At 47.2% G+C, this 14,491-nt stretch overlaps 1 protein-coding gene across 1 annotated transcript in view; it reads left to right on the forward strand.

Moving 5' to 3' along the window:
* Positions 1–14,491, forward strand: part of alg13 (ALG13 UDP-N-acetylglucosaminyltransferase subunit) — a 55,729-nt gene that overhangs the window by 9,238 nt on the left and 32,000 nt on the right. Inside the window, 7 exon segments of the mRNA XM_079500189.1 lie at positions 1,130–1,202; positions 1,496–1,577; positions 4,105–4,240; positions 8,023–8,092; positions 8,394–8,514; positions 12,712–12,776; positions 13,627–13,727. Of these exon segments, the coding sequence (XP_079356315.1) occupies positions 1,130–1,202; positions 1,496–1,577; positions 4,105–4,240; positions 8,023–8,092; positions 8,394–8,514; positions 12,712–12,776; positions 13,627–13,727 (648 nt within the window).

The raw sequence follows: 14,491 nt of genomic DNA on the forward strand, positions 1-14,491 counted from the left end.
AATGCACCATTTAGGTTTGCCGACCGCCATGAAACCCGATAGAAGAAGAAGACAACAACACTGACAAGTCATTTAACAAAGTACATTGAAAACAACTGACATGGTGTACTTTTGAAATAGTCGTTTTAGTTTCTCGAAGTCCTCCAACCATATAAATTCATGATTTGGATCTATCTCATTAAAAAGTCTCTCCCTAATAGAGTTGTAGAATGGACAATAAAAATTTCCTTTAGATCACACAGACTACATAATCTATCCTCCTCAACCGTGCCTACATATCTGCCTGTCTCAATATGCAGACCAAGTATGCCAGCTCTAATTTGGGCACATAAGGATCATTTCTAATCGTTTTAAATATGTCCATTCATTTCACATTATAATATTCACATATTATAATCTTAAATATGGGGTCAGAGCCCCCTATGTGTTGTCCGTGAAATTGCAGATGGACAGAGAGAGGCTTCCGGACTCATCTCAAATCTCGCGAGAGTTTGTTGCTGGGATAAAGAAATGTCATTAACAAAGTAGATTTTCTCCTGGTTTGTCTCGCTAAAAGAAGCCATTTTACTATGAATATCTTGTAAATATTGTGTGCCTTGTGATGATTTTGTCCAGTATTTAGTTCAGTGACCATGGAGTTAAGGAATGGTTCAGAAGCTGTGTTCACGTTCACTCTCCCATTGGAAATGAATAGACTCCAACATTCTTCCTGTCTCCTAATAATGTTACCGCCCACCTCACGCAGATACAGGAAGTAAAGCAAAGTTGGCCTCTCTTGCTAATTCTCCTCTTGGCCGCAGTCACATGACCGCATGTCACATGACCGCATGTCACATGACCCCAGTCACATGATATATTTGAGCCCGTACTCCATCTCAACATATTTAGTTCCAGGAACCACACGCAAAGATTAGAGTTACAAATGAATAGGCCTATATTCAATAAAAATCACACCTGTGTGAAGTGAGGGGCGCTCTTATCAATTGTATTATATATATACACTGTGTGTGTGTGTGTGTGTGTGTGTGTGTGTGTGTGTGTGTGTGTGTGTGTGTGTGTGTGTGTGTGTGTGTGTGTGTGTGTGTGTGTGTGTGTGTGTGTGTGTGTGTGTGTGTGTGTGTGTGTGTAGTCGGTGTTTCCATATCTACCGCTACCCGGGGAAACAGCCCACCGTCATCAACGAAGACGACTATGAAGACAAAGTGAGTGTTTTCTCCACATTAACCTAAAATAAAACTGATCTACGCTAGATCAGTTCTAGGCCGCGGCGCTGATCTACAAGCTTAACAATGGTTCCTATGGTTACTGTGTTGTAGTTTAATGGTTGCTATGGTTACTGTGTTGTAGTTTAATGGTTGCTATGGTTACTGTGTTGTAGTCTAATGTTTGCTATGGTTACTGTGTTGTAGTTTAATGGTTGCTATGGTTACTGTGTTGTAGTTTAATGGTTGCTATGTGTTGTAGTTTAACGGTTGCTATGGTTACTGTGTCGTAGTTGATGCTGTGCTGCTCCAACAACGGTCACTATGACATCGTCTATCCTCGAACATACCCGACCACTGCTGCCCTCTGTCAGTGTGAGTATGAACTACACCCTGTCTGTCTGTCTGTCTGTTAACACCTTAGAAGCCCGGAACTATTTCATCCAGGGTGCCCATCATTTGTAGCGCACGGACCACTTTTACCGGCGCACCGGAAGCTGGTGTGCATTAGGGTTTAATGCCGGGATCCCGGGATTTCGGGCCTCCCGGGAATAGGGCACGCAATTTCCCGCCCGGAGATTTCTTCGGGACCCGTTGTCCCGGAGTTTTTTTTTTCTTGTAGGGAAATTACACTAAAGGAGTTTTCACAGTGCGCGTTCTTTCCCCTTATCTATGAGTGATCAAATGTCCAATCTGAACCCTCCCATCATTTTCAAACATGTTATATATGATATTTATATGGAATTATGGATTACACTCGAGGGCTGCAAGCCTGCAACGGGAACTGGAGCCAGCGGGACCCAACGTAAATGTTGGCGGCGCGGGCGGTATTTAAATAGCCTACCTGCGGGCGGGCAGCCACGGCCGCCGGCCGGTCAAGATGAAATCAGTGGGACCCCGCGAATCCTGCATCCTCCGCAATTAATCAGATAGGCCTACAGAGTTTATATACACTTTAGCAAAATATGAATGTCTGACAGACATCTTCAGGCACGCTCCCAAAGCTGCTGCACCTGTCAATCATTAGCCTAATCAGTCACTCCGTGAGAATTGTGTGTATTACGGACGGAGCGAGGAGTTTCCTTTCCCTGTGATGGACATTGTCACTTCTAAACCCCTTTTTGCTTTTGCCTGCATGTGTGCAGCAATAACGTGAAACGGAACACAAACAAAGATGAGTAGGCTACAATTTGTTTTATAATAACCACCAGCACGCAGCGTCTCTCTCTCTCTCTCTCTCTCTCGCTATCTCTCTAATAATCAGTGTGCTGTGCACTGGACGTGCTGGCTAATTTAACACCCAATCGGACTTTTCATAAAGTACAAAGCGGGATGATCACATTCTCTGCAGCGGAGAAGGGGACCCACTGCATGCTCAAAGGGTGAAAGACCATGGCTACGGTATCTATGTGAAAGACGTGAGGTCGTTTTTTCCCCGTGCTTCGACAGTCACATTAGTGCAAACTCCTGTGTCCCTTTTTCTGAATAGCGTAATAGGCCTATAACATTATTAATATTTTAATTTAATACTTTTATTGTAGGCTGTATGTTCATATTTCGTTCAAAAAAAACGTTTTAAACCAAAAAATATCACTATTCTATTGAACATATGAAGTATCTATACATATAAATGCATTTTGGTGGGCACTTTTTTTCTTTTTTTTCTGACGGGAATTCCCGCGGGAGCCCGGGAAAAGGTCCGCAAATTCCCGGGAATTAAAATGAGCCAAATCCGGGAAAATATTAAACCCTAGTGTGCATGTCTGTGTAGCAGCTAACAATAGCCACACCACGATCGAGTCGATCGACAACAACGGGAGGTAATAATAAATCTATCGCGACTAGCGACTGGACCGCTGAGCGCCGTCTAACACAGGATCTTTTTTCAGAATTGGACGGGATGATTTAGATCGGGAGTTATGATCGTTTTAAGATTTTCGTTTTCGTCAGCCAAACAGGCAGGGGAGATTTTCCAAGGCTCTAGAGCGATGCGAACGGTTTTGTTTTCATTAATCTCCGTCTTGTTTATCAATCTCCGTGTTGGGCACTTGACCGTGACCTTGAACTTGGACGGAGAACTCCGGCTTGGACATCCAAGGTGTTAACCTGCCACAGGTTGGTATTCAGTATTTTAGCCGTGACGTGAGCGCCCCCTCCTGAGATACTTCCTGGTCCTACTTTTGTGTCCCCATAGAGTTATACTCCGTCGGACTAAATCTGAGACGAAAACAACCACGAAAGTATCATTTTACCGCTTTCCTCGCAACAACAAAGCTGCTGCTCTCCCAAATCTGGCTGACAGGCCGTCTGCCCCACACGGAATACTATCGCCATTTTATTTCATTGTGTCAACTAAATCTTCATAATGCAAACTAGATTCAACATACTCAAGCCTGCAAACATTCTAAATATGCCCCCGAAATATTTTACTGAGCAAATGGACTGTTACCACCTTTAATGATAATAATAGTCTTTATTGTCTCCACATATTTTTTTTTTGTCATGGACAAACATTAATAATTCTACTCTAGTTGGAAGCATTAAGACCCATTTTAACCCTCAATGGCTTCCTTTCTGAAAAATAACGTCATTGTAAAAAGATTCACGCGTTTAGATATTATATTTACAATGAGATGCGGACTGGAGCTGGTGCCACTTGGACCCGGACGTAACGTAGCACTACAAAATGACGTCGTGTGTGTGTGTGTGTGTGTGTGTGTGTGTGTGTGTGTGTGTGTGTGTGTGTGTGTGTGTGTGTGTGTGTGTGTGTGTGTGTGTGTGTGTGTGTGTGTGTGTGTGTGTGTGTGTGTGTGTGTGTGTGTGTGTGTGTGTGTGTGTGTGTGTGTGTGTGTGTGTGTGTGTGTGTGTGTGTGTGTGTGTGTGTGTGTGTGTGTGTGTGCAGCTCTCCTCTATGACCTCCTGTACACTCGGGTTCTGGGCGTGGAGGGGGCGGAGCTTCAGCAGGCCCTGGAGTCCTTCCGGGTCGGAGGTCGTCGCTATAGAAACAGTCCTTCTGCGTGCAGCGATGGAGACGCAGGGTAACACACACACACTCACACACACACACTCACACACACTCACACACACACTCACACACACTCACACACACTCACACACACACTCACACACACTCACACACACTCACACACACACACACACTCACACACACACACACACACTCACACACACTCACACACACACTCACACACACTCACACACACTCACACACTCACACACACACACACACACACACACACGGACACACTCACACACTCACACACACACACACACGGACACACTCACACACTCACACACACTCACACACACTCACACACACTCACACACACACACACACTCACACACACTCACACACACTCACACACACTCACACACACACACACACACACACTCACACACACACTCACACACACTCACACACACACACACACTCACACACACTCACACACACTCACACACACTCACACACACTCACACACACACTCACACACACTCACACACACTCACACACACTCACACACACGGACACACTCACACACACTCACACACACACTCACACACACTCACACACACTCACACACACTCACACACACTCACACACACGGACACACTCACACACTCACACACACTCACACACACTCACACACACTCACACACACTCACACACACTCACACACACACACACACACACACACACGGACACACACGGACACACTCACACACTCACACACACACACACACACACACACACACGGGCACACTCACACACGCACGGGCACACTCACACACGCACGGGCACACTCACACACGCACGGGCACACTCACACACGCACGGGCACACTCACACACGCACGGGCACACTCACACACGCACACACACACACACGCACACGGGCACACTCGCACACACGGGCACACTCACACACGCACGGGCACACTCACACACGCACGGGCACACTCACACACGCACGGGCACACTCACACACGCACGGGCACACTCACACACGCACGGGCACACACACGCACACGGGCACACTCACACACGCACGGGCACACTCACACACGCACGGGCACACTCACACACGCACACACACACACACGCACACGGGCACACTCACACACGCACGGGCACACTCACACACGCACGGGCACACTCACACACGCACGGGCACACTCACACATGCACGGGCACACTCACACACGCACACACACACACACACGCGCACACGGGCACACTCGCACACACGGGCACACTCACACACGCACGGGCACACTCACACACGCACGGGCACACTCACACACGCACGGGCACACTCACACACGCACACACACACACACGCACACGGGCACACTCACACACGCACGGGCACACTCACACACGCACACACACACACACGCACACGGGCACACTCACACACGCACGGGCACACTCACACACGCACGGGCACACACACACGCACGGGCACACTCACACACGCACGGGCACACTCACACACGCACACACACACACACGCACACTCGCACACACGGGCACACTCACACACGCACGGGCACGCACACACACGCACACGGGCACACTCACACACACGCACACGGGCACACTCACACACACACGCATACATACACAATTCTACAAATATCTTCCAACCGTTTTCTGACACAATATGTAAAATTGTTGGCAATATTCTGCATATAAATGAAGTTATTTTCACTTTGGGTGTTGCACTTTGTAGACGGTCCCTAACCGCTCCACTTTGTAGACGGTCCCTAACCGCTCCACTGTAGACGGTCCCTAACCGCTCCACTTTGTAGACGGTCCCTAACCGCTCCACTTTGTAGACGGTCCCTAACCGCTCCGCTTTGTAGACGGTCCCTAACCGCTCCACTTTGTAGACGGTCCCTAACCGCTCCGCTTTGTAGACGGTCCCTAACCGCTCCGCTTTGTAGACGGTCCCTAACCGCTCCACTTTGTAGACGGTCCCTAACCGCTCCACTTTGTAGACGGTCCCTAACCGCTCCGCTTTGTAGACGGTCCCTAACCGCTCCGCTTTGTAGACGGTCCCTAACCGCTCCCTTTGTAGACGGTCCCTAACCGCTCCACTTTGTAGACGGTCCCTAACCGCTCCACTTTGTAGACGGTCCCTAACCGCTCCACTTTGTAGACGGTCCCTAACCGCTCCACTTTGTAGACGGTCCCTAACCGCTCCGCTTTGTAGACGGTCCCTAACCGCTCCGCTTTGTAGACGGTCCCTAACCGCTCCGCTTTGTAGACGGTCCCTAACCGCTCCACTTTGTAGACGGTCCCTAACCGCTCCTCTTTGTAGACGGTCCCTAACCGCTCCACTTTGTAGACGGTCCCTAACCGCTCCACTTTGTAGACGGTCCCTAACCGCTCCACTTTGTAGACGGTCCCTAACCGCTCCACTGTAGACGGTCCCTAACCGCTCCACTTTGTAGACGGTCCCTAACCGCTCCACTTTGTAGACGGTCCGTAACCGCTCCACTTTGTAGACGGTCCCTAACCGCTCCACTTTGTAGACGGTCCCTAACCGCTCCGCTTTGTAGGCGGTCCCTAACCGCTCCCTTTGTAGACGGTCCCTAACCGCTCCACTTTCTAGACGGTCCCTAACCGCTCCGCTTTGTAGACGGTCCCTAACCGCTCCACTGTAGACGGTCCCTAACCGCTCCACTTTGTAGACGGTCCCTAACCGCTCCACTTTGTAGACGGTCCCTAACCGCTCCACTTTGTAGACGGTCCCTAACCGCTCCACTGTAGACGGTCCCTAACCGCTCCGCTTTGTAGACGGTCCCTAACCGCTCCGCTTTGTAGACGGTCCCTAACCGCTCCACTTTGTAGACGGTCCCTAACCGCTCCACTTTGTAGACGGTCCCTAACCGCTCCGCTTTGTAGACGGTCCCTAACCGCTCCGCTTTGTAGACGGTCCCTAACCGCTCCACTTTGTAGACGGTCCCTAACCGCTCCGCTTTGTAGACGGTCCCTAACCGCTCCGCTTTGTAGACGGTCCCTAACCGCTCCACTTTGTAGACGGTCCCTAACCGCTCCACTTTGTAGACGGTCCCTAACCGCTCCGCTTTGTAGACGGTCCCTAACCGCTCCCTTTGTAGACGGTCCCTAACCGCTCCACTTTGTAGACGGTCCCTAACCGCTCCCTTTGTAGACGGTCCCTAACCGCTCCACTTTGTAGACGGTCCCTAACCGCTCCACTTTGTAGACGGTCCCTAACCGCTCCACTGTAGACGGTCCCTAACCGCTCCACTTTGTAGACGGTCCCTAACCGCTCCACTTTGTAGACGGTCCCTAACCGCTCCACTTTGTAGACGGTCCCTAACCGCTCCACTTTGTAGACGGTCCCTAACCGCTCCCTTTGTAGACGGTCCCTAACCGCTCCACTTTGTAGACGGTCCCTAACCGCTCCACTTTGTAGACGGTCCCTAACCGCTCCGCTTTGTAGACGGTCCCTAACCGCTCCGCTTTGTAGACGGTCCCTAACCGCTCCGCTTTGTAGACGGTCCCTAACCGCTCCACTTTGTAGACGGTCCCTAACCGCTCCACTTTGTAGACGGTCCCTAACCGCTCCACTTTGTAGACGGTCCCTAACCGCTCCGCTTTGTAGACGGTCCCTAACCGCTCCACTTTGTAGACGGTCCCTAACCGCTCCCTTTGTAGACGGTCCCTAACCGCTCCACTTTGTAGACGGTCCCTAACCGCTCCGCTTTGTAGACGGTCCCTAACCGCTCCACTCGGCACAGAAAGAATTAACGTGTTGTTTTTTCTCTTCCAGGGAGGAGTGGGACTCGGGGGGGCCAACAGGAAGTGCTGACGACAAGGCCCGATCCCCCCCACACGATAAGGTGGTCTTATAGATCTGTTTTAACTCTGTTCCCCCCCTCCCCCCTGCACACACACATACACACGATAAGGTGGTCTTATATATCTGTTATATCTCTGATCCCCCCCCCCCCCCCACATGATACGGTGGTATACATCTGTTTTTCACCATATGGTTTCCTGAGATTCTTACGAGTAAGTTCCAAAGGTCAACACATTTTCAAAACCAACAATCTCTCTCTCTCTCTCTCTCTCTCTCTCTCTCTCTCTCTCTCTCTCTCCCTCTCTCTCTCTCTCTCTCTCTCTCCCTCTCTCTCTCTCCAGCCCCTGGGTGAACAAGGCCCTCCCCCTCCTAGACTGTCTCTTCCATATAAGGTGCTGAAGTCTTTGGATGGAGAACTTTATCGAAACCTGGAGTTTGACGTTTGGCACGAGTCCCGCAAAGGTAAAGGGAAATAATTACTAGAAATCACACCTGTGTGAAGTGAGGTGCGCTAATTTATGAAAGTCTAACTCATGTTGATTAGGTGATGTAATGGTAAAACAGACGGTGACAAAACAAACATTGAACTAAAAACAAACATTAAACATGGAGTGCCACGATTTTATTCCCCAACCTAAAACATGATCATCAGGTATTTTTGAGTGGTGTAAACCACTCCTACAACTGGCTTTGTTAGTTTACGTGTCTGTCTGTCTGTGCTCAAAAAATGAGCATGGTTGCTATGGTCACCCAGTTCACACGGGTGTGATTTCATTACGTCAGACATTACGTCAGACCACAGCTGATCAGTCTATATAAGACCTTACACCACTCAGTTCACACAGGTGTGATTTTTATAATATAAGGAGGAAGAACCTTTTCCAAAAAGTGTACAGTATTTGTTAAAATGTCGTTTTTATGTGGACACGCCCACCAGTTCATTAAGTATGCCTGGTTTGCCTGGTGGGTGGTGATGGGTGGTGATCCACCTGAACTGAAGCCACACCCACAGCTGTAGTTGTATGATAAAGGGGGAGGGGTTAGGGGAGGGGCTGATAGTGTGATGTCACTATATTGCTGTTTATTTCATTGGCCCGTTTGACTGTCAAGGGTTCAGCCTCCAGGAAGAAACCCTAAATACAAAGTTAATACACCATTGCACCAAAGATGGTTTATGTATGAAGATGGGCCAACTTCATTGGAGCCACTAGAGGCGAAATTGTACACAAAGCCTACAAATGGTCTCCTAAATATAGTAGGCGTGGTTTGCTTCTCCCCGACCTCCACCCTCCCCCCCTGACAACAACACTGTTTCCACACTCAGTCTAGTAGGTGGCGGTAATGCACCATTTAGGTTTGCCGACCGCCATGAAACCCGATAGAAGAAGAAGACAACAACACTGACAAGTCATTTAACAAAGTACATTGAAAACAACTGACAAGGTGTACTTTTGAAATAGTTGTTTTAGTTTCTCGAAGTCCTCCAACCATATAAATTCATGATTTGGATCTATCTCATTAAAAAGTCTCTCCCTAATAGAGTTGTAGAATGGACAATAAAAATTTCCTTTAGATCACACAGACTACATAATCTATCCTCCTCAACCGTGCCTACATATCTGCCTGTCTCAATATGCAGACCAAGTATGCCAGCTCTAATTTGGGCACATAAGGATCATTTCTAATCGTTTTAAATATGTCCATTCATTTCACATTATAATATTCACATATTATCATCTTAAATATGGGGTGAAATGAAATGAAATGAAATCTATATTTACCCAGGGTATCTGGGCTAAGCTTAAGAACTTGTTTCCAGCCAGGCCCTGCTCATAGAACACATTTCATCGTAGTGGTTCAATGCCTTGTTCAAGGGCACTTCAGCGGTGGTAATTTTAACGTGTCGGACGGCTGATTCAAACTAGGAACCTTCCGGTATCAAGACCGCGCCGCTATCCGTTCGGCCACCGCTGTCAGAGCCCCCTATGTGTTGTCCGTGAAATTGCAGATGGACAGAGAGAGGCTTCCGGACTCATCTCAAATCTCGCGAGAGTTTGTTGCTGGGATAAAGAAATGTCATTAACAAAGTAGATTTTCTCCTGGTTTGTCTCGCTAAAAGAAGCCATTTTACTATGAATATCTTGTAAATATTGTGTGCCTTGTGATGATTTGGTCCAGTATTTAGTTCAGTGACCATGGAGTTAAGGAATGGTTCAGAAGCTGTGTTCACGTTCACTCTCCCATTGGAAATGAATAGACTCCAACATTCTTCCTGTCTCCTAATAATGTTACCGCCCACCTCACGCAGATACAGGAAGTAAGCAAAGTTGGCCTCTCTTGCTAATTCTCCTCTTGGATTGCACATAAAAACGACTCCAGGGTGTCTTAATGAAGTGCTGTCACCTCTAGGGTTGGGATTCGGAACCGGGTCCATTTCAGACCCGGTTCCGACATTGCGGATCCGGAGCCGGTTCCATCGTTTTTTTATTAACGGTTCCCCAAACGGATCTCATCAGTCGTCATTTAGCTCCGCTGTGTCTGTGCATGCATGCAAGCAGAGCCAAGTTACTGGGGTGACGTCACCCAACCTACATGAGTGAGTTAGTGGGGTCGGGGAGGATACGCCCACTATTCTGTGCATTCAGCGACCGCCGCGGAGCGACTGGGACAGTATGTTGAAGAGATCTCCAAAGTGTGGTTAACAGAGAGGGAAATTACTCTGAGACTGAGCACGCAAGTGCAATAAATGCGATGCTATAGTTCCCTGGCTGCAAAGGTTGTTGCAACTTGTACCAGTTGCAGTTTTGCACCACGTGCACATTGAGGAAACATCTCAAAATCAATATGCCTACACGAGTCCACAACTCACGAGAATAATCTAGGCAGATCGCGTTTGTGAGCCATGCGGAAAGCCGTGCCCGCTCTCCCCGCAACTCCACCACAGCTAGCCGGCGGGGGACGAGGATGATGCAAGGCTCGTTCACTTTCCCCAGGCTAGTAACGTAATAGAAAATAAAAACTACTGTCGTCTACAGAGCTTTTCATTAGGCCGCGGCGTATTGTACAACTGTTGTTAATGGTGTTAATTTAGAACGCCAATGACTCGACGTCTTTCTTTCTGATATTTTATGAATCACGTTAACTATAGTATAGAGCCAAATCAATTTGTCTGCACTTATAAGCAACTACTCAACTGCTTTTGATTTGGTTCTAAATTAATCGCGTGGCTGTTGAGAGCCCAGCGTTTAGGTGCATACCTCCATAGATTGATTACTTTATGAACAGTTTGCAGAAAAAAAGCACAGGAACGTAGCCTACAGTTCAATACAAGGTCTGCTAAAACGATTTTATAATCCAAGAAAGCACTATGGCTTGTTTCCATTAGAGTAAGGGGTCCTTCATATTAAATTAATCTGAACATTAAAGACAACATTTGTCACCACAACAATATCATTATTGCAATGTGTACTGTAGGCTATATTTAATATACAGTACAAATTGCAATATACAGTACAAATTGCAACAATGATATTGTTGTGGTGTCTAGCTGGTGGTGGTGGTGGTGAAGTTTAAATAATAGTGCCACACTGCCACCTCATAATTGTAAAGTGTATTTTCAATAATTGAATTAATGAATGTGTGTTTATTATGTACTTGGTTAGGTTAGTTATAATATAAGCATAATCTATGTCAGAAAAAAGGGGAAAAAATAATATTAGGATCCGTTAAGGGAACCGTTAGGAACCGGAACCGTTAAGAGGGATCCGGGAAGGATCCGGAACCGTTAAAATCCTAACGAATCCCAACCCTAGTCACCTCATAGACACATGAAAACGACTCCAGGGTGTCTTAATGAAGTGCTGTCACCTCATAGACACATGAAAACGACTCCAGGGTGTCTTAATGAAGTGCTGTCACCTCATAGACACATGAAAACGACTCCAGGGTGTCTTAATGAAGTGCTGTCACCTCATAGACACATGAAAACGACTCCAGGGTGTCTTAATGAAGTGCTGTCACCTCATAGACACATGAACAACTGGAAAAATACAAAAAGGATGGCACTCCATGTTTAAACCTGTATATAGGAGGGAAATAAATAAATACCACGTATGAATTCTCCAGAGAAGCTGAACATTATCGTGATTTTGGAAGTGATTATATATTATTTCTATTACAATATTACTGAGGTGTTTAATTAACCTGAAGTGGTTATTTCTAAACGACTACATTGATTTAACCCATTTTGGACTGATGTCGATTTAAAAAAAGGCTTCTAAATCCAAAAACAATCTGAAAAACCCATTTTTCTATGTCAGTTGTGCTCAACCTTTTTCATGTCGAGGACCCCCAGAATTATCTCTATTGGGCCACGGACCCCCCCATCTCAAAATATGTAGTCCCAGGGACCCCCCCCCCCCCCCCCCTGGTCTGTAGGTCTGCTATGAAAAATAGCAGACCTACAAGCTCGTAGCTTGTAGGTAGATCTGCTATTTTTCAATAGCTAAATTATAACATAATGTTTAAAACACCAAAAGGGGTTCCCGCCCAAAATGGGTTAACAGAGTACAGTAAGAGTACAGTAACATATATAATTATATATGTTTGTATAATGTGTTAATTATGTTAATTATGTTAATATAATGTGTTGCATTACAGAGATGCAGAAGACAGACTACATGGTGTTTGCAGGCAGACAATACTTCCTGGGAGACAAGTGCCAGGTAATCACCGCACGCACGCACGCACGCACGCACGCACGCACGCACGCACGCACGCACGCACGCACGCACGCACATCTATCTCTTCATTAGACCACGTCTGTCCACGGGACATCTTTATATGGACCTTAATTAACATTGATTTTACAATATAAATCGGGGGTCCCAGAGATAGAAATGCCATTAAATGGGGGTCCGTAGACTAATGCATGTCAAACTGGGGGTCCTTGAAATTAAACGGGTTGAGAATCACTGCTAGAGCTGTAAACATCTTCTCTTATGGGGGTCCCTGGGATGTCTTTTCAAATGGGAGTCCGCAGGGCTGATTAGTGTACATTTGGGGGTCCTTGAAGCCACTGGCTCACTCTGTGGCTTCATGTCTCCTTTGACATGTCCTGGTCCGTTAGTGTTTGGACCACTTCTGGTTCCTCTGGTTCAAAGTGTCGTATTTTAACAACTTTACTCCCTCTGGTTCAAAGTGTCGTATTTTAACAACTTTACTCCCTCTGGTTCAAAGTGTCGTATTTCAACAACTTTACTCCCTCTGGTTCAAAGTCGTATTTTAACAACTTTACTCCCTCTGGTTCAAAGTGTCGTATTTTAACAACTTTACTCCCTCTGGTTCAAAGTGTCGTATTTTAACAACTTGTTTTTATAATCATTTTGTTTCTTTTGGTGAAACAACGGTTTGGAATGTCCATGTTTTATTCTTGTTGTAGCGCGACTAACAAGACTAACAACTGTGTGTGTGTGTGTGTGTGTGTGTGTGTGTGTGTGTGTGTGTGTGTGTGTGTGTGTGTGTGTGTGTGTGTGCGTGTGCGTGTGCGTGTGTGCGCGCGCGCGTGCGTGTCAGGTGCGTCTGGAGCCTAAAGGGAAGTACTACAATGCCTTCATCCAGGAAGTAGGAACTCACACCTCTGCTGTGACCGTCTTCATAGAGGAGCTGGGAGAGAAGTACGCACACCATGCACGCACGCATGCACACACACACACACCGCACGCGCACACACCGCACGCACGCACTCTGACTCTCTACCATCTCTCTCTCACTGTGTGTCTGTGTCTCTCTACCATCTCTCTCTCTCACTGTGTGTCTGTGTCTCTCTACCATCTCTCTCTCTCACTGTGTGTCTATGTCTCTCTACCATCTCTCTCTCTCACTGTGTGTCTATGTCTCTCTACCATCTCTCTCTCTCACTGTGTGTATGTCTCTCTACCATCTCTCTTTCTCACTGTGTGTCTATGTCTCTCTACCATCTCTCTCTCTCACTGTGTGTCTATGTCTCTCTACCATCTCTCTCTCTCACTGTGTGTCTGTGTCTCTACCATCTCTCTCTCTCACTGTGTGTCTATGTCTCTCTACCATCTCTCTCTCACTGTGTGTCTATGTCTCTCTACCATCTCTCTCTCTCACTGTGTGTCTATGTCTCTACCATCTCTCTCTCACTGTGTGTCTATGGCTGCGTTCGAATTCATTCCCTATGCCCCATATAGTGCACTACTTTGGGGTTCCGCCATTTTGTTATAGTGTCCGAATATGTAGTGAGCATTTTTGCACCCTAATGTAGTGGACTGAAGTATCCCACAATTCACCGGGAATTGTAGGGACCATCCGATGGTCACTACAAAAACACAGCGAAGCAAATCTGCCCCATAATGCATTGCGCAAGCTCGCCCTTGAGCGCACATGCACGCGTTTGCGCGCACGTGCGCTGCTT

This window comes from Electrona antarctica (genome assembly GCF_951216825.1).
Source record: "Electrona antarctica genome assembly, chromosome: 4".
Classification (NCBI taxonomy): Eukaryota; Metazoa; Chordata; class Actinopteri; order Myctophiformes; family Myctophidae; genus Electrona; species Electrona antarctica.